Below are 25082 nucleotides of genomic sequence, written 5' to 3'. Positions count from 1 at the left end.
TTTTCCTTTTTTTTGTAAGTTGACGTAATATTTGTATATGGCGAGCGACCAACTTGGGTGTATATACTAATATAATAAAAAAAGAGGTGTACAGAAAATTCAAAAATACAAAAATTCAAAATTTCCTGGACGTCACTCTTATTGTTGATCAATCACTTACGCCATCGAAAAAACGTTATAAATAAACAAACAAAAAGGAGCGAATTTTGAAGCTCTCTGCTTTTCGGCCTCTAGTTTGTAAGGAAGATATTTTCGCCGCGGTTTCGCGATAGTCAGACTCCTTTTTTTTGGTTTTTTTACTTGATTTAAGTTTCGGAACGGTATAAGTTTTGATATGCAAAGTTATTTTTCCAAAACTGCCTTGTAAAAGATCGTCTATGCAAGAAACCTTTACACATCCATACCTCCTGCAAATGGCACCGCTGAAAGCTATTTTGAAGAGACGAATTGAATAGTTTTGATTGGATTGTAAGACCGGAATAAAGTGCGCCTTTTAATGAAAAACTTGACGATGTTTTTTCTGAACCGTTTAAAACGCTTCCCAATTTTGTTGTTGTGCTGCCTTGCTGATGCGCACATTCATGTGGTAAGTAATAAGTCTGAACTGCTGGCGGGGATGTGATCAGCGACATGTGACTCAAATGCACATACTTGTTTATGAACGCCGTATATTGTGTTTTGATTTTTGCATGTGGATTCAGCTTTTTTGATAAACCATTAAAGCGCTAAAGACCACGCTCTCCCAGTTGCAACAGTGGTGTCAATTTTACTTTTTCCTGACTAACCAAATTGACATGTTACAAAATAAAAATAACTAAATAAAAAGAATTTGTGTTGAAGTGGTTTATATTGTTTATTTCTGACGTATGTGGCCAACAGTAACGACTATTATTTTAAGTCTCTCGTACTCCAAGATGCCCTGCTGTTGATTTTCGCTGAGCACTCGGATGTAGGGACCCATAGTTTCCACGCAGAGTCTTCCTTTTTAGAACTATTTCTGGGAAAGTGTCTATACATTTGGCTATTAATTATTGCAAAGTCGGGAAACTTGCGGATCGGCGTGAACCCCGTGCGTGTTCTTACCTAATAAGTTGCATCCTGTGACAGGTGTTATCAATGTTAGGAAGCGATTGAATTCACTTACGGGCTGTCGGGACGGGGTGTTGGGCACTACATAGATCCCCAAGCGTACTGAATTTTAAAATTATATTCTTGTAGTTCTAAAGCCTACATGACCAGTTTTCCGGTTGGGTTACCCATAGAGTTTAGCCATTTGAACGATAAATAGTCCGTTACGATATTAAAGTTGTATCCCTCCAAACATGGCAACATTTTGCAAATACCGAAAATGAAAGCCAGACATTCTTTTTCGGTAGCGGTGTAATTCTTCGCTTCAATATTGAAATGACTATTGGCAAACGCTATAAATCGCTCTTCACCGTCGAATTGTTGGATTAGAACAACACCTAAATCCATCATCCCTTGCATCTGTCTGTAGTATAAAGTATGCAAGTATGGGGCTCTGTATCAACTTAGCCTTCAATATTTCAAATGAAGTTTTTTGTTCCTCCCTCCAGGGCCATTCCTAAAAAACATTTCATGTCCAGGGCATTTTTCGGCGTGGACACTCTGATAGTTGATGTTTTATCGGGATCAGTTTGAATACCTTGGTCGGGGCCGAGATACCATCGACAATTAGATCGTCTAAATACGCAAATGCGTGCGGTTCCATGTTTGGATCTATCACACTATCCAAGGCCCTCTGAAATATCGCAGGAGCAGAATATAATTCAAACGGCATTCAAATGGCGTTTGAAGAATCCTCGTCAGTTCTGTTTTTCTTGCGCTCCAATTTACCCATTCGCTATTAATTTGTTGACTTCTGCGTCTACAACAGCTTGCATCGGAGGATTGCGTGTCGTATATCCAAGTTTAAACGGCCGGCCCTCTTTGATGAAAATTTTATGTTCTACAATGTTCATAGCTCTACGTAAGGTCGCAAATTTTGGCAATTGTTCTCCTAGATATCATTCGATTTTTTTTGTTCAATGTTCGCAATTATTGTAGGCTTGTTATCTTCTCGGTGTTTATAGCACGTTTCAGTTTCTGTGGTAGGCTGATCCGGACATTCGTGTGTTCGTATTGTCTTGGCCGTTGATTTGAAGTCTTTCGATCTTCTGCTGTCTACAAATTTTAGCTTTCCTTTATAAGTAATAAAACGCGAAATAAAAGTCGAGACTTACGCTGTCTAACTAAGATCACATGCAATTTAAATATATAACACGACTGTGAAAGAGAAAATGAATTTTTGGAATTAAATTATTAATTCATAATAATATCAATATTGAATAATCAATTTCTCATAAAAGAAAATTCACTCTTTGTAATAATCACGATTTGTTATGTTTATTAATTTGAAAGTTTTCATATAATTTTCCTATTCCAGTAGCCTTTAAGAAGAACATAACTTTCACAATGATTATCCTTTATTTTCTCTTTGATATGATTTTTGCATGCAGATTTAAAACTTTAAGAATATTTACTTATGAGAAAGAGGGCACTTGATTTTCATAATTTCTTCAATTTGTTTTTCTTTAATTTTTTCATTTTAATCCATGAGCAAGGAATGTTTGACTGGGTGAACACTGATCGTAGAAAACCAGCCACATACCTGGAATTCCTTGGCCTAATCGCTGATACACAATTTTTGTTCCTTTCCTTCCTTTCCTTTTACAACGCCACGCGAGTTTTCTATTCAACAACCACAGCAGGGATCTCAAAAATTACCACGGTTTAATGTTATTTACTTTGGAGCTGTTTTATTTCCATATATCAGATACGCTTGCAGGTTTTGCTTAACTCGCTTAAGTTTTGTCAAGCAATAATAAAGCTGTGTTAACTAATTGCCACAAGGGCGTGCGCATTTTAAAGTACACCTAATCGCTGTGCAATTGTTTTGTGTATTTTGAAGTCATTTTGGTGATAAGCACTTGTTCATATATAAAAATTTTTTGTTTCTTTTTATACCCACCTCTCTAAGATGGGTAATAGGGGTAATATATGTATCATCCAAAAGGAACCTTCAGGGACCCTATAAGGAATATATGTTCTTGATAAGCACGAAATTCTGAGTTGATTTAGCGGTATCGGTCCGGCTGTGTATCTATGTGGCGTGTGTTGTTGCCACTCTCCTAGTCGCAGCAAAGAAGATATCGAGTTTTTGCAAACAGATTGGTATTGAAAATGGGCCAACAGGTCAACAGCCCGCATAACCTGGAAAAACTGGAACATAAACTGAACGCAACTCCATTTTTCTCAACAAAAGTTTACGGGTTATTGCGCGTCACTCAGAAGTTATAAAAGTTAGAAGGCTGAAATTTTTCAAATTTGCTTTGTCAAGTCTAGTCTTTACGTGCAAAAATGGCCAAAACTTGTGGTTGCTATGCGATATTTGGCCCGCGCCGAATATGCCTTTCTTACTTGTTTAAATATAATTCCTATTCTATAACGACACTCATACTATATTTATCATGATCGGGTCATTATTCCCAAGAAAAATAAAATAATACTCCGCAATAACTAAAAATCGTACTTAAACCGAAAGTCGTACGCTGACGGCCTTTTTTTCACAAGCGATTCGCCTATTCAACAGAAATGAGATGGTTTCAAGTAAGATGCCGGCTGCCCGTCGTCAGTCGCTGTATGCCTATTACTACTTAATCTAGCTTATTTATTAACACCCCCCGAAAGGAAGATATGTGACGGGAAAACGAACGTGTGACTTTGCCTTCTCACATATATTCAAAGAAGCCAAAGTATACGAGATAAACACATGTCCAATGTAGTAAACGTCTTAATCTTTTTATTGCTTTTAAATACAGTTATTTTCAACTAGTTCTGGCGTCCGCATACATAGGTATAAGGGGTTTCTGTCGGGCTACTTTTGCATTTTTCTTCACGAAAGTCCAATAAACCATGGAAAAGCGGAATTCCGCTCATATGTTTTTGTTTTTATAATCCCTCAGGAATTATAGTTAAAATAAACAGGAGGAATTATAAAAAGACAAAGAAAGTGCGTTTGTATACATAAAGGCGTCGTACAACTGGTATACATTTTTTTTAAAAACTCAGACAAACTCAAAAAGATGAGAAAAGAGCATTCAGTCTTAATCAAATGCTCAACCAGTGCAAGCCGAATATATATCGTTAGTGATTTGAAAAGGTTAGTTTCTGCTTCGAAGCTTATAACGTAAAAATTTTACGAACTTAAAAAAAAACAAAGATGCATACAAAAAAAAAAAAATAAATAGATTAATATAATTGACTTGATCTATTTCCAACTGTGAAATAAATTATTTTTTTTATTGTGAAATAACTTTTTTTTATATGAAAAAAGACGTTTTATTTGCTGCTAGTGTTGACACGTGAGTGCTATACAGCACGAACGTACATACATGAGTTCATATATACATATACATTTGGAAGAACTTTGTTATAATCTTCACATTTTCTTAAAAAACAAAGAGCACTACTGACACAAATGGTGCACATTATCATCTGGATACTATCACGGCAAGAAATTTATATACGAGAAAAATTCTCTCCAGAATGTTGATCCCGTGAGTCCAGAGCATAGACGCTAGATTGTCACTATTGTGTTCTGCAGCTATGAGGGAACGGATATAGAATGAAGAAAGGTGGTAACGCACTACAAACTGTATAGCATGTAAGTAACTGATCACATAAGTAGTATGTAACTGATTAGAGCCGTAAGTAACTATTTCTTTTGTATTATTCTTTTATGATATATAGAAAAAATGTTAACTGTAACAATGTATTAATCAAGTGCAAGTGGTTTCGTGATGGACGAATAGAGTGTGCGTATTTGTTCGCTAGTGTGTGTGCATTAAATATATGATAGTTGAGAATGACCTAACGGACAAATTGATACATATGCACAGACTAATGGACAGATAACTATTGAGGTCCACCGTCTGCACCTGGCATGAAGCCTTAATCAGATGAGTTGCCTACAACCATCGGCAATCAATTATTAGATTGAAAACCCCTTAGAGAGAGGCAATTCCTATTTAAAGGTGTCTCGCTGACCTGAAGAAATCAGATTGTTTATTGTGTATGGCTCAATAAAACACTCTGGTCAGTGTTGAGGTCTATCCTCACCTCGATTTATTCTACTTTGGCTTGGAATAGTGAAAGCCACAACCACCACGAATACTCCCCGAACGGCCACACCCAAGCAGTCAGGGCTCACATATTGATCAACTGCTGTGTTCAAAAGGGATAGGCTTGTTGCTCCGCAGTTTCCACAAGAATGCAGTTATTCAATATTGCCACCATTACCCGCAGGCGTTCGTGAACATTTCATTTTATCATTCATATTTCGAAAGGTTTAATCATACTCTAAAATGCGCTTTAGTGGCGCATTTAAGGCGAAAGGACCAAAACACCTTTGATTTTATTATTCATTAATGTAATTTTCCTAAATTAAGTTCGGCCCTTTATCGAGTAGAATCTTTCGCATTTTTCTTATAAGATGATATATTACTATTATATTATTATATATAATTCAATTTCAATTAATTTCAATTGCTTTCACTTTAGTCGCAAGTATACATCGCTTTGTGAGCGGGCTCCTGACCCCCGTGGTGCTTAAAATTAGACTATAAAGCCTTTAACTCACTTTACGACTGAACGGTGTCAGACCACTCTTGCCTTCGGATTAACCATACAGTCCCGGCTAGCCAAAACCGAACTCCCCTTCATCAAAATATTTTAGCTTCGGGCGTTGCACTGACATGGCGGGTGAGCTACCATGTACTCACTAATTACTACCTCTACGTATTTTTCCGTAATCAGTGACCAGCTGGCCTTTTGTTAGAATGTTCTCTGTAGTAATTAGATTATTGAGTGAAGAGTTCATCTTCCATTGAACCCCTAACCCATCTTTCAGACAAATCGTCGCCGAGTTATAAGTAATTCAAGCCTTAAACCCTTCTTCGCCGGCCGAAGCCGTTTCCGGGGATCCCCACGAGGAGGTGAGGGTTTCGGCACGTCTATGCTCCCCTAAAGCATAGTTTATCACCCGCAGACTAATGGACAGTAGAATGAAACCGATAGATAGTTCCACAGAGTCGCTGACAGATAGGCCAGATAAAACATTGACATAAGATATATTTTTCGTTTAGCTGGGCTATTCTTTGGGGTATTCTCGTACACCAATCTTTAATCAATTTTAGATATTTAATTAACTAATTAAACTTTTAAATATAGTAAATTTTAACCAGTTTTAACATTTAGTTTAAACATTAATGACTTAAGTTTTTAATAGTATTGTAGATTTAATTAGTTTAATTTTCTTTAAATATATGTATTTTTTAACCAATTTTGTATGTTCTTTTTCTTTTCACTTTTATATACATGTATTTGTAATCAGTTTTCACGTCTTAACCGAACTGAAATCTTTGCTGGATTTACATATGTACATTTTTAATGTTCTTTAATTTTTAATCAGTTCTATCTTTTAATTCAATTTTTAGTCCTGCCAAAAAAAAACAAATCACAAGAAAAAAAAATTCTTTTTTCTTTCAGTTTACAAAACAATTCTACAATTAACAAAAAAAACTTTTACTCAACTAGCTTTGTAATTTTGCTCCCTCTATTTATTCCTCTTCTCTCGAGCGTGGCTCACGAACTGTCAAAATAAAGCTAATCGTGAATATCTTAATGAAGTTGAACATACAGCTTGTGTTGCACTGTGCGTTAAAGCGAGTTTTTGCAAAGCTTGTTAAATTTGTGCGTGCGTTGTTTTTGACAACAAATTTGCTGTTTATAAAGCGATACGAAATCTTATGGCTCTATATGCCGTGAAAAACAATCAAAAGGGAGGAAAAATTACATAGAATTAAAAGTTAAACTAGTCTAAAAGACTTGCAAAAAACGAAATTTTGCTTATTACAAATGAATATACTTGATATATATACCTTGCTTTATTGTAAGCGAAAATACATATTTTAGTTACATGTATATTTCGACAATTTTTTATGTAAATAAACTGCATTATCATTAAATTGGGTTTTGGTTTAAGTAATGTTTCAAAATATCGCAAAGATGAAAGACAGTTCTGCTGGCGTTAGTTCCCGATAAATTTGTTGCTTTTCGTAGCATGCCATCACGTATTTTCACAAAAGTACATAAGAAAACATTGCTGCAGCCTTCTCGGGATTCATGTAAATACGGCGCAATTCGACAACACGGCATTGCACTTCTTATCCATCTTCCAGTTGTATTTTGTACCTCTTCATAAACATTTACGTAAACAACCATTAGCCATATGATTTTGCTTTAGCAACGCACGCAAGCTGTATGCGTTATGCATTGCGTGTTGCTCTCAGTCATATTCTATTTCGCGCTAACGTCTGTCGCTGACTTAGCGAGCATGAACTGTAGTAATGCAAACCGGTTGCATAATTCAAAACAGCCCTTTTGTAGTGCAGAAAGGCTTTGAACTTATTCTCTTTTTATAATTTCACTATTTCATGCTTTTTTGCTTTTTTGCAAAGGTAAAAATAGAACGAGGAGAATCCGTTGCCGCGAGAGTTACATTCTTGTACCTTTAGCAGGCTTAAAAAATATGCAATTGAATCGAGACGACTTCTTGTTTGTTGAAAGTGTAACTCACAAATAATATCCTCACTGGTACTAGGACAAAATTCATTAAAGTTATATATCACTTCTAGATATAAGCGGCCTGCCCAAATTGTCCCTTTCGCTCTCAATAGACTTGGCGCTTGCTACGAGACGTCCACCACCAGAGATTACCATTCAAGCGTCTTAGAAATAGATAACTTTTCGGCCAAGCGAACTTGATCGACACACATCTATTCAAAGAATAGATCAGAACCGATTAAAACATCTATGTGACATAAGGCTCTGCTGACTGCACGTTTTTCAATGTGTTCTAGCGGCTTAAGTTAGAGCTGATCCGTCTGAGTAGCCGAAGGCGAGGAATCTCGACTAGCAAGTCAATTGTCGTGGGTTCGAGTCTCAAGTGCGGTAGAGTTTTTGATAAAAGCCGATAGCCTTAGATGCTAGTGCTTTTAATAGTTTAGTCTTAGAATTTATTTCTCTGGCGAAGTTAATAATAATAATAATAATAAGTTAGAGCTGACGCTAGGTTGATAACTTGTTATAACTGGCAACTTGACAACTGACGTTAGAGTAGAATAATCTTTATGTTCCAAGTGCAAAGAGATATCGCGAGTTGTGATGAAACTCATCTGAGATACGAAATTTAAGCAGCATGAATGAGCTTTAATGAAATTTTACAGTAATTGCTGCTGTAGCATCAACGCATTTGAAGATAAAGTTTTTTTTTTGGAGTAACAGCTGATAATGATTGCATAAGCAGATCGCGCACTTGAAGATATGGCAGGATGTTTCGTAAACGTAAAGTCGAGCGGACTTAGGGACAACATTATCGAAATGCAACAGTGAATGGCGGTTCGCTGGGCGATTATGGCAGTGGCCGTTTTTGCAATTTCTTGTTGTGTGCGCTTTGCTTAGGAGTTGAGGCACAATTGCAATCTTTTGGTCTCGTCATGGCGTTGCGATGTGTTTAAATTTTCAAAATAACAATTATCGGTGTAATGCTCTTGGGGGCGCAAAATATACAAGAACGCGATGGCGCTGTAGAGGTGACAAGAGCATCTCGATCACGTGAAGAAATGAAAATCGAGGAACAATTGATGATTGTTGACTTATTTGTGTCTTTTTCATGACTCTTAGCTGGTAAGCGAGCTTGTCCTTGAACTCAAAGGCGAAATTAAGACGATTATTACTTTGAATTACCTGTAGCTATTTCCTTCCAAACAATATTGCTTGCCGAATGTTTTTAATTAGCTTTTCCTCATATTCCCTCGGCTATATAACGTTTAGAAGTGCGTTTAAATCGACAAATTGTTTTGACGCTGCAGCTACTCTTCTTTTTGAATAAAGTCACAATTGTACTGTTATTTTGGCGAGCGGCAGAGTAAGTTTTTATTAGATGTGGTTGCTGAACCTGAAAAAAGCAGACGGCCCAAATAAGTTTAGCATTACGCAAATCAATCATTGATCAAATCGGTGTTTTTAAACTCTAATTTTCACAAAAAATTTCATTCAGGTTTATTTAGTTGAAATATGGTTTGTTCGCAACTTATTGCTCAAATCGAATGTGTATTTAGTTCGCTTTTTTCAATATTAAATGAATTTTTAAAATGACCTACGGGCGATTTATACAAACACCTAACAGGGCGAAGATTTGATTGAATGAGTCAATAGTCTTTGAGAGCGACAAGTCGCTTAAATTTCGTTCCAATTCTGTCCCAATCCAATGTTTATATGTCCTTAGGTTATAAATAAAGTTTTTTTTTTTTGACGAAATAAACATATATTGTAATTATTCCAAGAAAAGATTTCGTTATTCAATTTATTAAGATGCATGCAATTAATCTTGTTTCTTAACTTTCAGTAAATCGTCTTTCTTGAAATCCTATTTGGATTCCACTGATAACGATTTCTACATTGTAAGCGAAGTTTTACTAAAAAATAACAAGATTAAAATTCTTGATTATACATCAATCACCAAATGTCGAGAGATGTTAGTACACTTATTAAAAATAGGAATTAATTTCGCATGTATTCTTTTCAGTTCAGCTTTTGCTGTTATTATCATCAAAACCATGAATTTTAAACCAAACATTTTCATTTTGTCCTGCTACTTTCCACCGGGGATTGATATATAGATCTTTTGTAATGAAATACAGATGTTATGTGACTTTCTTGACGGTGAACAAAGTGTAATTTTAGCCGGACATTTCAACGTTAGACATTGCTCGTATGGTAATAATCTCGCGACTAATGAAGGCAAAATACTTGCAAATACTGGAAGTTTTAAAACTCCAAGCTATGAAAAACCTACCTTTGACTGCAATCGGAACGGTCGGACTGCGAGTAGTGTTCTCGATATAGTTCTTTTACCATCTTAAGTGTTTCGCCATTTAATTGGAATACGGTTAATGCCTCGATTGGTAAAAGCCTACACTTTCCCATTTTATTTCAAAGCTACAACAGCAATTCGTTACATAAAATAGAAAATTTCAAATTCTTAATGGGTCGTCTGTCTAAGATTGCACCATCCGATTTATCATCAATTCGAAGATTTTCTCAATCCGAGATCAAGCCCGCTAGTACCAACTTTCCTGGTATTCACTTTTTCTCACCTAAATCTATCCCTGTCAAAACTTATCCGCATATATCAAGACGTGAGGAAAAAAATTAGTAAATATTTCAATCCCGCCAACTTCATTAAATATATGAAAAAGGAAGGAATGGAGATCCCCCGTTAGGAAGACCAAGCGAACACACAAAGCTATCAAGATTAATGAGATGCGTATCGGCAGCAATTTGCGCTGTGTTGGAATTGTATCAATGACTGTCGACAAATAAGTCGAAAAACAAATAGTTGCGTTACATAGCACGAGCATAACAATAAAAAATGAAATACCTTCAATGCCATTCACTCGATAATAAACTCTTATCCTTATCTTCTACTTACATATGTTCTACGATCAAGTATTATATGGTTAAGGCACCCTCTGGGGGAAGCTTGACTGTTTTGTTGCATGCAATTCATAATTGCTACACAAATAACATCATCGCTTTAAACTGCGATGTGTTGTTCCTGTTTCTAAAGCAGTTAAAAAGTTAAGTGTTTTAAGCAACTTTAGAATTTCGCTAATTTCAGTGTTCATTAATCCGATGGTTAAGGAGAGGCTGACGCGTTTCTTAAAAATCTGGAAGATAATTCCAACTCATTCTTACGTTTTTCAAAAACTCAAACCTACGAACACGTGCATCAATGAACTCTCTTTTCTCATAGCGAATTTGGAAAAAACTGGTAAAAAGGTTGTTACGCTTTCTCTGGATATCAGCGAAGCCTACGATTGCGTTAACTTAACGAAACTCGTTAGAATTCGTTTAAACTTTTCAATCCTTCTTCAAATGCAATGAAAAAATCTTTGGCAATGCAGAGCTTTAGTCCGGCCTACCATCGAGTTTGCATATACAGCATCTTGCAATTCTCCGAAATATGTAGAATAAGTAATGTGGGCATTCGAAAACAGAATGTGAAAGCCCTTTGCAGGACTGACATCCTCAACTGCTGAATATATCCTCAATGCAATTTCTGATGATTGGCCTACTTTCTGAAGGACTCCTTTTGTACTGCGAAGGCGTTAATTAGGGTTAAAATCACGAATCTTCCTTCTTCCAGAAAGGGCGATATAATCTCATGTAGCGCAATGCAGCCTAATATACGAAAAATCGCTTTCTATTGTCGATCTACTTTGGCGATTTAATAATAGGATAAAAATTCGGATGATTTAATTCACTCGAAACAAACGATTGCTGGGAAATTTAATATAAAAGATTAGACGCGCACTGGCTGGGAATAGTGCTAGCAATAGTGCAAAGATATATATGTTTAGAAAAAGTTCAGCATGGAAAAAAGCCCGTCCTTGCTTCAATGAATCAATTAATAAAAATGAAAAACCTACCACCAGACCAGACATAACACCTATTGTAAGCATTCTGAGTCAATTCAATGCAAATATTTATAAAGGGCATAGGAAAGGATTTCGTGGGTTATTTCATCATCCATTGTGGTGGTGGTATTGACGACAAATCACAGTTCACATGTAATACATTTAAAAACGTAACTGCTAAATGGGAATGTTGCAAGCAGCGACCATTACACATGCACCACTTATACTATATAACATTGATTTCTCTCTAATATTTATCGAAAATATACAACAGAAGGGTTTCGGACATAATGAAGCTAATAGAAAGTTCCAGCTTACTTGGACCTTCTTCTATATTTTAAAATTCATTGCCACTTTAACAAATTTACTTTCAGAGGTATGTTATCAGCGGCACACGTTTTGGCAATGGATGCCAAAAATCTTCTAGATGTAGTGGATACAATAAAGCAAAGATACGAGTCCATATTTATTGAATATTATGTAAGTTTTTCGCCATATTGGACTGTTCAAATAATGTTTTACTTTTTTTTATTTTCCACACATTAAGAGCTCCCTTGCCGTTACCACAACTAGTAACACCACAGTTGTTGAGCTCCTGAATGAAGATGGTTATCAAATAATGCAAAAACACTCTCTAGAACCTTTTTACTTAAACAGCAACGTGAGTCGTTTTTTAAAATGAGAAAAAGCGTATTCAAAAAATTTACACAAAGCATATTACAGGAAGTGCATACTGTGCCAACTGATAATCAACTTGATCATGTTCCGAGTCTAGTCCAAAAACCCGAGTTTGTCTCAAACAAAAATTCGAAATTTGCCAACAGTTTCTCTGATGAACATCAATCATTAAAAATAGTTGAGAAAATTGGCACAGCTAGTGAGACTAATTCTTCTAAGTTATAAACCAAAAGATATAAAAAGAAAGAAATTGCTCCAAAAGTTACTTTTTCTTTTACATATGTATGTATATATTATTTCTAACGACATAGAACATACTATTTCTAGCTTCTACCTATCTATATGTACTAATTAACCACCACTCAAATAAAGCAAAAGAACAAAGAGAATCAGCGACTGCAATCAAGATGAAACAATAGCAAAAATTTTTCGTCAAATAAAAAATAAAACAATTAAAGTCCATAAAACATATTTTACTTCACATTTGTTAATTAAGGCAAAATGAAAGGAAAACATAACACAAAACTTTTTCAATCTTAATTTTATAAAAGAAACGAAAATAAATCTCTCAGAATAAAAATGTAAAAAAACTTAGCTTCGAGTTTTATATAAAAGTGCAACTAAAAGTTAATATTTAGAACACTTCGTTACTAGGCCTTAATGACGTTTACACAAATTTGTGTACAATAGTACAGGCGTTTAATTTAAAAGCTTCAATTAAGTAACCAATTATTACGAAATGCAAATAGATTTATAATTAGTTCACCCATCTCATTATCGATTTTTAAACATTTTCGTTTTTGATTTAAAGGTAAGGCCAGCATATCATTCAGGCAAGTTAAACTGGAAATAAATGAATAACAGTGATTTGAAATAATTAGATCTTTTTTCGCACGTCGCTAAGCTTACCTTATATTGTTCAAATTTATATCGCAGTGAAAGCAATCCCTTAATTTCCATAAACCGTTGTTAGTAGATTCTACTATTGACAGTTGTCGCAGTTTATTTGGATCTCTTGTAAACATGATGACAAAGATGATTCGATTTTGCAGGGAATGTGGGCTTGATACTTTTGTTAGCAAATGAAACCAGTTATAATTGTGACTACTCAGGTTATTATCCTTCACATTTTTATCCGTTTGGTACAGCATAAAGAATTTCTTTTCCATACGTTTTAATCGATCATTAATAACCATATCGGTTTTATTGTATGTTGCCATTAGCAGACTAGAGACATTAAAGCCAACGATGAATTTGTTGGGCACCGCTTTGGGTCTAACTCCCGTTTTATCTGGCTGTTGAAATCCATACGCCAGATCTTCTCGGACCAATATTGTTTCAAGGCAATCAGTTAATATATTTTCATTTTGAGCAGCAGGAAACTTTGTGCGTCGATACTTTTCTATTGAATTGCAATTTTGCAAATAATTAATATACCTGCTATAAAAACACTGCCGAGTTTTCAATAGAATCTGCGCTTCTTTATAATCCATGACGAAAGAAATCCATTCATCCATATGAAAATGTGCTTGGAAGCCATCTTTGTCGGCCGCTGATGGAAAAATTTGGATATTTGAAGAGGACAACTTTGGTGATCCTAATGTTGGGACAGAGAACAAAAAATATTTGCCTGTTAGTCTATATTATGTTGCAAAGCTTAAAAACTAATGATATTATTGAATCTATTCGTCCACTCATTTTTTCGTTTATATATACATGGAAGCACCCAATTCAATTGACTCTTAGTAAGAATTACACCTTATACTAATTGATATTAAAAATTAATATTAAGTATATAAAGAAAAGTAAAGAAAAAAGCAAATAAATAAAAAACATGATGAAAGTATAAAAAGAGAGGGACATAATTCATGTGTAAGTAAATAAGGGAGAAAAAGAAAAAAGGCATGTACTCATTCCACACAGAGACACATCCACAGCCGGTACAGATCCAAGTTGTGAGTGAAGCCACAAGTCGTTGCAAATACGCAAAAGCTTAACAACTGGTAGCAGTAAACAACGACTCATAGTAGGATGTTAAGATTGCAAGTTAGTTTAAGTACGACATAGGCAAATCACGCGTATTGTTTTGCTAGAATTTGAAAAGTTCGGCCTTGAAATTAAGTGATAAGTATTATCTAGGTTTCTGCAAACGACTGAACGGATTGATAACCTTATAATTATGTTTACATTGACTAGGCTTTATTAAGATAAAGTATCTAGAGACGCGAGTTCCGAATCCGGTGTTCCGACATTAAAGTTTCTTTCACTAAGTAAAGTGGGCGAGTAGATAGTATAATTAAATAATTTAAGTAAGAAGGAAACAACAAGAAAAAATTCACGTTTCTCAAGTGACGGTAAGGCAAGCGGACGCAATCTATTCTCATAAGAATGCAGAGTGACAAAATTTCTGACGATGAAGGTAGCAAGAATTGCTTTGGCACATATTCCATTGAATCTACATAGCACATTTGATATGACTAAGCTGATGTATAACTTTTCTGTAAAAGAGGGTCATTAAGCTTTTTGGACCACCCTTGAATAAAACCTAGCGTCGACCTAGCTTTATTTAAATATAGAGGTCAATGTGTAAATTAAAACGTAATCTTTGGTCAAATAGAACGCCTAAAATGATGAAGGAATCTACGTTTTCCAATTTCTGTAAATTGATGAAGTACTCAGTATTGATGAATTACTCAGCATTTTTTTAAATTTAATTTCAGAAAATTTAAGTAGCACAATGTAACTAAATTGTCTAAAAGTCTAAGCTGATAGCCTTCGATTAGGGTTTTAAGACTTTAGTCCTAGAATTTATTTTCTGGCTAAATTAATAACAATAACTCCAACGAAAAGGAAGAAATCAGTTTAACATCGTCAGTGTATAAATAAAAGTGGAATAAATAAAAGAGACCCTAAGTGGCTGTGTTGAGGGAGGCTAGACGACACGGAAAATTTATCTGAAATGATAAAGTTAAAGTTCTGTTCTGTTTCCACTTTCATGAAGTGAATAAGGAAGCTGCCCTTCCAACGCAAAGAGATAACGCCTGATTTCAAGGACTGAATAAGTATGAAAAAATAAATGGGCCATCCGGCCTACACCCATCCGGCGATATATATACGGAGATTTTTCTTTTGGAGTTGACAAACTTATAAAAATATTTAGGATTAATAAGAATTGAGGATTTTATAAACTGAAGTCATCTGAAATAACATTGGTGGTTGAGGTAATTAAATCTATGCCTTGCAGCAGAACGATTCAACGGTCCATCATGCCTATACTGAAATGAAATGCAGATTACTGGATTATAGGGATCCTCAGGTAAACTAAAAGGTGGGCAGCGAGTAACCGATATCCCCGGGAAATTGGCAAAGCAAAGATCTAACAGTCTGCCATTATAGTCAGGAATACGGTTGTACTGATGTGGATGTCAAATAATTCATTGTGGTTGAAGTGGGGATCATATAGTCACAATTATCACTGTAAACACCAAGTTACTTGTGGCAAATTAAAGTCGTCCAACTCTGTGGCTATATCAGCAGGTCTAAACTTTTCGGCTACGTCACAAATGAGGGCAGCGTGTTCCTTATAAATACAGATATCCGCGTTTGGCGGAATATAGGAGCAAGTTACATATAACTGTTTGCTGCCAATTTTCGCCCATATAGCAATAAATTCACCATCAGGACGAATCGGAAATTCAAACGAATAGGAACAGATAGCAACAGATATGGTAATTAAAATACCACCACCAGTGCGATCCAATTAATCCTTTCTGGAAACCTGAAAAGAATTGAGGAAAAATGTGACTATAACCAGATTTCAGAGAAACTCAAAAGGGAAGCTCCTTGCTCATTGCATTTACGTAAGCAAAACGAATTTTTGAGTTGAAAGTTACTGGGGCTGTAAAAACTTTTAATTTTTTGGGGGTGGGAAGGCTGCTGAATTAGTATCACGGGGTCGATCGCGAGGGATGAATTCCTTTATTAAGAATCGAACCGCCTAAAATAGTTTATTTAATAAAATTTGCATGTTTGCAGTCGGAACTAACACGCTTCAAATTGGCGGATGTGACGTTCGCAGGAAGATAACTTTTTGTGCTATCCACAGCTGTCACGCACTAGTCTTGAAAAGAGTAAGCGTTCTTATTAGGAACGTTAGAAATAACGGGTAGAGAACTTTGCGTTTGGGAGAAAATTTGGATATCAACTTGCGTATAAAAACATCCAATGTTTCTGCAAGTCGATAGTTTAATATTTGCGGCCAGGAGAATGCTTATAACAGACATTACACAGGTGGAGGGGCATAGCTTACATCAGTTCAGAATTTGTTGGTGATTAAGAATATATACATTTTGTGGGGTCTCTGAAGCGTCCTTCGGCGATGCGTATAATAATGTAAGAACTAAGAATTAATTTAGTTTAACCGACTTCCGATAACGCAGATTGGTGGAAAAATTTCTAGGCAAAGAATGTTAAGAAACTAAAGAGAACGTTACTAAATTTCAGTTTGAGGCACTTATAAAATAAAATACTCTGTTGCCGTTCGTATGGAAAAAATCAGCTTAACACAATCGGTGAAATAGGACGCCCAAAACCACTTCACGGTAGCTGAATTCATGAAAATATGGTCGGACGTATTGCGCATACGAAGGCAGGAAAGGCCTTTTATGTTAAATGATTTACCTTGAGAAATTAAAAATGTAATAGCGGAAAAGAGATTCCGTTAATAGATTCGGTGTTAATTAAGTCTTCGAAACTTAGGTTCACTTACATTCCGTTCATTTGATTTCGAACATAGCGTCTCACAATATGTCACCATATCGATGGCAATTCTTCTTAATACGCATACATAATTTTGAAATGGGTTTCATCCTATTATAGGTAGTGTGATCTTACAAATATTTACATCGTAACAGTCGACACGAAGTTCGTGATAGCAACTGACGCGAAAGTGAGACTTATAACTCAGTGATCACTTCTTATCTTTGCTTTAATAAACGTAGTATTACTTAGTAACATCGATGGTATTATAAACATCACTTAAAAGCGGCTTTGACGAAAGATATATTCGCTGTGCCACAGCATCTTGAATTAAAAACTTTATCTATTTCCAATTTATGTCCAAACTATAACTTATTAAAAGAACGAGATATGGGCGAACATGGGGATCTAATGAGTAGATGAATATAACTTAACAAGTTTTTTAACGCACATAAAAATGTGTGAATTTATCTGTCAGCTCGAAAATATTTCTGAATAAAATGGACATTAAAATATGTTTAAATCATTTAATGATTACCGCCGTTTAAAAAAATTTTGTTATGAATAGCAGCCATTTATTACTCACAGTTTATAGTCATTTTTAAGAGATATTCCAATTACTCAGCACTTACCTGTAAACAAGGCAATACATATTGGAGACACTACTGTGCCGTAATTAATGCTATTGCATCTTCCGCTATTTGCTCGTTTGCCATAAACGATCCAATCAGAATTAATTTTTCTCGCAACCATTGTCGAGGAATTTGCGTAACCATTGCCAAAGAATTCAAGACTCCTTAACACTGAATCAGGATGTAAAACTAGTTCGCGTGTTTGTGGAGACTTAACACAATTTATTTTTGAGTCCACTAAACATATGTTGGGATAGAGGCCTCCAACCAGCACGGCTTTAATGATTGGCCAACTATGAGATTTCATATTAATATAGTGCATACTTAAGACTCCTTTACTGTGTATAAGCTGACAAGATCGTAAGGCTCCCACCAATTGGGTGCGTATATCGCAAATCTGCTCAAGCAGACCGTTCAATATGAAATCGTATTCATTAGGTAGAGGGCCATTATTTTCATCATGCACATCATTTTGCCACTCTTGATATAAACGTAAGTACACAAAATGATCAGACGCTATCCCTTCAGACAAACGTGAACGTTCTTTTTTCATTTTCGTCCGTATGGCGTCTTTAAATGGTTCAGTAAGGTCGTCAAGGTAATTATTTAATTCAAAAGGATCTAAAGTAGACATGAAACTGACTATAGTGAGAACAGGATCTATACATTGCAAGAGTACTGCGAAAACCAAAAGTTTTCCTAGAAGACAATCGACAGGTACATCGACTAATCGACACCCCAGCCAAGTAATGTCTTCCGTTTCAGAAAAAACATCGATTTTCTTTAAATGCTCCACACATCGAAATACTTGCGGGAATGGTGGCTTTACAATGGTTTCTTGTAAATACTCGGCTACCATTCTGTGGGGCGATAAAAGTTTAACAGACAAACAAACGCGATCTAAAGGTATAGTCAGCAATTCGGGTGTGATTGCCTCAGGCAAACATTCGAAAATACAAAATGGAATTAAGCGAAAACAAAAGCCTAAAAAAACGAATAAATATGTTAAAAATTAATGCTACGCTGTTTTACAACACTTGCCTTTGTTAATAAGTAAAAGCTTACGACTTTCCATACTTTGTTTTGAGGTCCAATCATATGCATTTTCTTTATGAAGTGAGTTATTGTAGTAAGTAATCCTGCGCATACGCCCAGTGTCGATGACATAATGCACATTCTTCCAGCAAGACAATGTTTCGGCGATGTCTGTTGCCAGAATAATTTTTACGAAATTACTCGAATGCTCAGTAATTATGTCTAGTTGACATTTTTCAGTATTTTTATGCAATAAATATACTGCAAGATTGTCTGGTAAGTTTCCCAATATCTTCTGCTTTAGTATGTTATAATTTGCACGCAATATATGTTCATATGAAGGTAAGAAAACTATAACGTCACCTGCGTATCAAGAAGAACGTTGGTTGCAGAATGTTTTTCGATTTCGAAAACTTACCAACTTTCCATTGTTCAGTGGTGCATATCATATGTATTATATCAATAATCAAGTAGTGATCAATATATTCCTTATCATTTGATAAAATAATATTTTTCTGAACGTAATTCTCTTTCAGTGCATCTGCACAATCCAGATGGCCCATAGAAAGCGCAGCGTTAAAGGCGTTCATTTCTTGTTGATCACAGATATTAGGGTCAGCATTAAGAAATATTAATGTCTTAACATGATCAATTTTTCCAAGTAGGGAAGCTAATAAAAGAACTGTTCTACCAGTAATGGTATGACGATAATTAATGGAAACGCTTTCGCCATGAACCATATATAAAATTGATTGGAAGGATTTTTCATTTGGTAATTGCTGATAGATTTCCAAGCAACTATCTAAGTAAGCACTATTTATGGTTTTGTTCGTCTCGGGCGGAAACAATTTGGAAGCTTTTAAAGCAGTCTTATAAAGACGTCGTTTAGGCAAAATTTGATGTATATTTTCTATATATAAAATTTGAGGTTGCTGTCCTTCCGAATCATTAATATCTGGCAGGTTTAGTCGCTCCCCCTCCCCAAAATAGTTTATAAACTCATCATTAAATTGGAAATTCGATAACAATAATACTTTCAAATGTGCATGATATTTTAAAGCTTCTTTCAGTTCTCGAAGTAAGAGGTCGGCAAACGCTTCATGTAAATGAGCATCCACAATAACAACATGAGATATGTGCCGAAAACTATCGGGTATCGATTGGCCCATCAATACTCTGAGGAAGAAGTTGGACGTAGTATATATTAGATTAGATGAATCACTGATTCGACTTTGTAATTGAACTTGAAAGGCCACCGTCTCGCCAATTCTTTCACGAAAATGTTCAGCTAACCGTCTACTATTGTATATGGCTGTTAACTGCTCCCTTTCCACACAAACAATTTTGCAAGGCAATTTTTCATGGGCACATTTTTCTATGATATACATGGGTATGGCGCATGATTTGTCTAGATTAGAAGCACCATTTATTACCATAACTCTGTTACATTGTAAGCCGTCCAATATCATTTCTTTATATGACTGCATCGCACAATCCTTTTGATAGCTAAGCTGCGCTGTTGGGTTTAAACGAGTAATTGACTGTTTAAGAGGAAACGAAAACCGATGCGGTGGAACTGAAGGCGTAGAATTGCTAGGACATAGGAATTCAGGGGACATATGCATGTCAACCTGGTTACCTGCAAAATTTGAACCACTTTGTAGAATATACATGTCCTTCACTGAATCACGGATGAGGTGTAAAGACGTCATATTTTCAGTAATATGTTGGCATCCGTCTTTGAACACCAGTATGAATTCCTGACCGTCGTGTGTACATAGTCGCATTCGCAAATGTAAGTCATTTATGGTTTTCATAAAGGAAGTCCGATCAACAGCATAAATGAAGCTATAAAACTTTTTACAGCATTTGTCTCCATAATATAATTTTTTTAGTTGTTCTGACATGTAAACCTGAATAATTTTGTTTGACATAACAGAAAGCTTACTTTTTGAGAACACACTTTATTTTTTAGAGGGCCAACAGACTAAAACGCCACAATCACGATCAAATAATCAAGAACCGTTATCTGCTATCGAATTTTGCAAACTTAGCTGAATGAAGGTGTTGCCGTATGTAGTGAAAGTAAAAATATGGTTTAAAGTAGAAAACTAATGTCGACAACACAATAAACTTTCGGGTTATCAAGCTTGAAAATTAAATTAAATACATTGAAGCAATGAATACATAAACATATAGGAATTTCCGGGCAATATTATCATAAAAAGTTACTTAACCTGTTTTCAAGGCTTCGCAATTCGTATGGTTTTTTATGTTAGCCAACAAATAAAAATGGGTTTGCTATATGTTACAAAAGGAAGCAGAAGAACAAAGAACGATTATTGCAAATTTAAAATTTATGTTTCAAATTATCCTAATCATAAAAGAAATTTCTCGCCCTGTAGGCTTTCCAAACTTCACTGACAGGCATAAAAATCGCGTTCATCGGGCTTACCATACCCTCCGAAGAGCAAAATGTAAAAACTGATGTAAATATCAGCAAACGACATATGATATTAAACGATTAATCTACGTGTAAATAAGAAATGTATAAAAACTAACAAATTTAATATGAAGCACACTAATTTTATTCGGCTGTGCCTATATCATTTAAAGTCATCACCTTTAATCTAACAAGCTTAAAATAACGGAATAGACAAAACTTTGATGTAATACAACATGGGGTCGGGTCAGGTTTATTCCATTTTTGTAATTGTAAAAATGTAAACCCGGTAATTTTTATCCATTATTTGTTGAAGTTGTGGGTGAATAAAAACGCAGAAGGTGTTTCGAGCCAGAAGGTAGACTTCCTTGGTGCAATTTGACTCCTGTCCCATTTTAAAATCTTCCCGCAAGACCTCCAATCTTTTCGTTATATGTGAAGCCGACATCTTCCGAAACGGAAAAATGTTTACCACAAACATCACGCAAACGTTCAATCAAACATTCTTAAATAAATTCAAAATTTAATGCTGCTTAAGAATATATATACTCTTCAGGATCTTTGAAGTCTTTTTTTAAGCATTAGAAATATTTTAAATAAATGAACGCACAGTCATTCTTCTGTGGTGAATATAACAATACGAGAAAAATTGGGCACTGTTTATGTATGGTGTTAACTAGGTCTTATTTTCGTGGTTCGACCTTTTTAGTCAGGTGCAACATATGCGAAAAACGTTCTCCCAATATTGTAAAACAGCCGTAAGCAAAATTGCACGCGCCTTGCGTTGGAATTGGTTCATCTGAGTTAATATTGATTGTGTAGACGTGCATTTACATGAGAAAGCAGCTGTAAATTGCAAATAAAATAAATTGCGATCAAAATAGTTTGCTGACAACAAGCTGAATCAAAATAAAAATTTTAAATTTGCCTGTACTTTATTATTCATAGCTCATTGGAATTTCAGGCAATTCCATATGCCATCGGTCACCAAAGCGACTCATTAGTTGTAATTTTTAATTGGTTTTTTTTTTTTCGTTTGTTCTGTTAGAAGGGCTTAATATTCCATGTCATTTAATTTTTATTTTTTTTCGGATGTTGAGTTAAGATGAACCAAGCTAATAAATTTGTGGCTTCTATGACCAGATAATAAAGAGTAACTATTAGCAAAAAATGTATATAAAAAACAACAAGAAAGAAGCCAAAAGAACTTCTATTACCATCAAGTCTGTGACATCTAAAATTTAGATGCTCAGCAGACTTGCTAATATTGCAAACTTCAGAAACATTAAATGATATAGCACGAATCCTTTTAAATATACTTTATAATAAGTTTGATCACTCATGAGTGTATAAAGAATTTAGATTTCCCAGGAATTGAAGAAAGCCTGTGATAAAGGTTTAAACCGAAATACGGGTTTTATGTAATACAAAAGGCTTTAACTTGAAAAGGATTTAACACCCGCAATTTCTTTAAATCCATCACTTAGTTGTTGGAAGATGTGGTTAGAATTGTCCTTATTGCTTCGTTGGAAGTATGTGCGCAATTCTTCGAACTTGAGCCCTTTTTGCACGAAAGTCAGTTTTTTCGCTTAAAAAAACGCAGTGACCAGGTGTCTAAACAAGGTGACAGCCATCCACTTGAGATTCACGTAACATCCAGTGTATGTCAAACACATATTGATTATCTGCATTTTTTTTTTTTTTTTGGGAGCAGTGCTGACTTACTAGCAGAAAAAACGACAAACTTGTTGATGCCACCAAAAATAGCCACTTTAATAGTCTGATGACCAGCAATTCTATAAAAGTCGAGGAAAATTCCTCCGAAACTTTAACTTTATGTACAATTTTAGACAGATGCTTCTCCACCGAGAAGCTAGATTTATTATGTCCAGTGGACCCGTCAGTGACATATATGTCACAGTCGTTGTTGTTATAAAGAAAAAGCTTTTCTTGACATAAGATGCTCATACAAGGGCGGTTCACATTTTGTTTCGAGGTAGAGCTCGATTCAAGAATGTTCATGAAGACTCCACATTTATTGATAACAAAATTCCAGAGAAGGATGGAATTTATCGTGTCAAAAATATGACGCAGTTTATATAATAAAATGTGTAGCTGCAAGAGACAGTATTAAGAAAGAAAAAAAGAAGGATTCGTTATCTTGACCTTAATTAACTCCTTAGCAATACATAAACGAGCTCTTTCGGAAGCGGACTATTCACCAGACATGACATTGATGAGTTGAGGGTGTCAGTCCAGTACAACGTTTTAACATTCTATTTTCAAATGTTTGTATAAGTTTCCCAACATACTTTGGAAAACTACAAGATGTAGAGTGTGCAAATTCAATCTTGGACCTGACTTAAGCTTTGTACGCAAGTAAGGCTTTTTGGGCGGCAAGTCTGATTGATTGTTAGTCACGAGTTTGATGATATTATATCCAGATTTACAATCTTTGAAGGTCTTCTCATAAAGCCCACGAAGAGTTAGGCTATTATTTAAAATCCTACCAAGAAATCGAAGGACTTCACCTGATTAATTTTAGTTTCTTTGATAAAGAGCCTAATTTCGCATTTAGAACCTTTGGTACAATAAATAGTATTTGTTTTATTGAGTTTACAATATAAATTATTATTTTTGTTATAATTTTAGACTAATGAAATAAATTCTTAGATTAAAAAAAAATATTGAGCACTAGCAACATAGGCTATCGGCTCTAATTTATGTAAATGTACATTAGATATTGGGTCTAGTAGTTTTAATAAAGTAATATATTGAATTGATATTATGTTCTGAAACTGATTTAGGAATGTCCAAAGGGTTAATCGTGCCAAATGCAATACTTCTATGTGTGTGCTTTACAGTGAGAGTTTGTCCACAACTGCAGATTGGGGAGGAAGACTTCTTCAAGATCCATTGGTGAGTTTCAATTGTATGACCAAGGCGAATACTCGAAGATTTTTGGGTTTTGGTTTTCTTAACATTTGTTGGATATAAAGGTGGAGTTAATTGAGGATTAATGGAAGGGTAGTGTTGATGAAGGTATTGTAAATTTCCTTCTGCAATTTTCTCTTTAACTTTTCTTCCAATGTATTTTTGAAGATCCAACTTTTCCATGACATCATCCATAATTAGAGGAGCAGAAGCAGCATACTTTGCCGCTCGATCAGCCTGCTCATTTCCCAATAAATCGATGTGACTAGGTACCCATAACGTTCTTATTTTTTCGCCGGGTGTTGTAATGATATTCCTTAATTTTTTGATGGTGCTCCATCTCGAAGGGTTCCGAAAAGCTTATAATACAGACAAATTGTCGGTAACAATGACGGTTTTGAGTTTGCTTTTATGGGCAAGGTTCGCAGCGTGAATGATAGCGCTGGCTACGGTTGTGAACGTTGAGGTACTTTCGTGAAAAGTGTGATTGAGAAGAACCTGTCCTGTAGGAGGCAGGCCAAAAGATTTTGAGCCGTCTGTGTATAAAAGATTCCAACCAGTACTTTCCAATATTTAGGTTTTTTCAGCTATTAGATTCCTGAAGACGTAATTTGGAGTATCTTCTTTCTTGTGCATAAACAGCGAGATGTCAAAAGAGCATTCTTTCAAAATCCATCGAGGTTTAACATCAAAAGAGCAGAAAATTTTTAAGGGAATGTCCAAGTCCTTTGCGACGTACAAACAATAGTCAATTGCAGGTGGTGACTTTGGAATTTTCTTCACAATAATAATCTTTCTCACGTCATCACCGAGAATAGATGTGTTTGTATTAAGAAGCTTGGGGAATATTTTGGCTTTTAAAGCATATTCAATCTTGCGTAACATAAGCATTTTGGTAAGATAAGCAATAATGTTAATATGCGCATGGGTTCTCCAAGCAACGTACTGTATGAAATTCACCCTTGTTAAAATAGAATTTTTTAACCGAAGACAGTGTGC

At 35.2% G+C, this 25082-nt stretch overlaps 2 protein-coding genes across 7 annotated transcripts in view; one reads left to right on the top strand and one right to left on the bottom strand.

The window, feature by feature from the left end:
* Positions 1-12662, top strand: part of LOC119640243 (focal adhesion kinase 1) — a 99735-nt gene extending 87073 nt beyond the window's left edge. For 5 of the 6 annotated variants that reach the window (XM_038038135.1, XM_038038131.1, XM_038038134.1 and 2 more), the window contains 3 exons: positions 11978-12083; positions 12151-12264; positions 12327-12662. In XM_038038135.1, coding sequence (XP_037894063.1) covers positions 11978-12083; positions 12151-12264; positions 12327-12506 — 400 coding nt within the window. In that variant the 3' untranslated portion in view covers positions 12507-12662. The remainder of the gene's footprint in view (positions 1-11977; positions 12084-12150; positions 12265-12326) is intronic. The other variant, XM_038038137.1, reaches the window with a different exon arrangement.
* A 193-nt stretch (positions 12663-12855) lies between these two features.
* LOC119640245 (benign gonial cell neoplasm protein) lies at positions 12856-20712 on the bottom strand. Its single transcript, XM_038038138.1, has 5 exons — positions 19125-20712; positions 18713-19069; positions 17672-18655; positions 13191-13878; positions 12856-13124 (listed from the first exon to the last, which is right to left on the bottom strand). Exons 1-5 carry the CDS (start codon positions 20638-20640, stop codon positions 12995-12997), a joined length of 3675 nt encoding a protein of 1224 aa, XP_037894066.1. The 5' UTR covers positions 20641-20712; the 3' UTR covers positions 12856-12994.
* Between the last annotated feature and the right edge of the window lie 4370 nt (positions 20713-25082).

Source organism: Glossina fuscipes, unplaced genomic scaffold (assembly GCF_014805625.2).
Source record: "Glossina fuscipes isolate IAEA_lab_2018 unplaced genomic scaffold, Yale_Gfus_2 116, whole genome shotgun sequence".
Taxonomy (NCBI): domain Eukaryota; kingdom Metazoa; phylum Arthropoda; class Insecta; order Diptera; family Glossinidae; genus Glossina; species Glossina fuscipes.
The sequence above is the reverse complement of the archived record's forward strand: the minus strand, read 5'-3'. Positions and strand labels throughout refer to the sequence as shown.

Coding starts and splice junctions, on each gene's coding strand:
- LOC119640245 (XM_038038138.1), bottom strand. CDS start 20,640: ATGTCAAACAAAATTATTCAGGTTTACATGTCAGAACAACTAAAAAAA. Junction 18,656..18,712: donor GCTTTTACTTATTAACAAAG/GCAAGTGTTGTA, acceptor TCGTTTTTTTAG/GCTTTTGTTTTCGCTTAATT. Junction 13,125..13,190: donor ATAAATTTGAACAATATAAG/GTAAGCTTAGCG, acceptor ATTTATTTCCAG/TTTAACTTGCCTGAATGATA.